At 47.8% G+C, this 889-nt stretch overlaps 1 protein-coding gene across 1 annotated transcript; it reads right to left on the bottom strand.

The window, feature by feature from the left end:
- Positions 1 to 207: 207 nt before the first annotated feature.
- On the bottom strand, positions 208 to 654 carry LOC148586761 (uncharacterized). The gene has a single exon (XM_088514316.1). It carries the CDS (start codon positions 652 to 654, stop codon positions 208 to 210), a length of 447 nt encoding a protein of 148 aa, XP_088370442.1.
- Positions 655 to 889: the final 235 nt, after the last annotated feature.

Below are 889 nucleotides of genomic sequence, written 5' to 3'. Positions count from 1 at the left end.
TCCCATCTTCCAAGAATCGGACAATATCTTCTGCCCAACCCTGGCTCGATCCTACCTGTTCAACTTCTCTCATGGGCGCAATTGATGACTCTGGATCAAACGAATTTGCTCGCACGAGGAGTCCTACTCCACTTCTGATGATGAGGCTAAGCAGGCTAACTGGTCTGTAGATTCGTTCTAGGCTCATGGCACTCTCTTGATTGCGAACTATTCGAATTTCGCGACCAGCTCTCTAACCTTCGCGAGGTATTTATGCATTCTTTCTTCTTTGGCTTCATACTTGCCCTGAACATGTCCTACTATCACACTGGAATCACTTCTTACCTCTACACTTCGCACTCCTAGCTCTATCGCTATGGCCAGTCCGACCAGTACGGCCTCATACTCTGCTTCGTTGTTGGTGGTCTTGAAGCCTATTCTGATGGCGTATCTGAACTCTGATCCTTCTGGGGGCTTGATGACAACTCCTGCTCCACTGTTCCACTTATTCGCTGAGCCATCGACATAGACGATCCATGATTCTACTGGACAACTCTTTTCTTCTTCTGGGATTCTTGTAAACTCTGCTACAAAATCTACTAGTGTCTGCCCTGTCCCTTCAATGCGGGTCTTGGGAGATACTCTAGGTCGAACTCCCTCAATTCTATCGCCCATTTGACTAGAAGGCCTAAAGTGTTTGGCTTACACAAGATTTGCTTTAATGGGTAGTCCGTTAAAACTCAAATAGTGTGGGCTTGGAAGTAAGATCGCAACCTCCTAGCGGCCACCACTAGTGCGATTGTTAGCTTTTTTGGCCGCGAGTACCTAGTTTCTGCTCCGTGGAGGGCTTTGCTAGAATAGTACACGGGTTGCTACACTCCTGCTTCCTCTCTGACCATGGCGGAACTGA

Source organism: Corylus avellana, chromosome 3 (assembly GCF_965113065.1).
Source record: "Corylus avellana chromosome 3, dhCorAvel1.hap1.2, whole genome shotgun sequence".
Classification (NCBI taxonomy): domain Eukaryota; kingdom Viridiplantae; phylum Streptophyta; class Magnoliopsida; order Fagales; family Betulaceae; genus Corylus; species Corylus avellana.
This window is presented reverse-complemented; position numbering and strand designations above follow the sequence as displayed.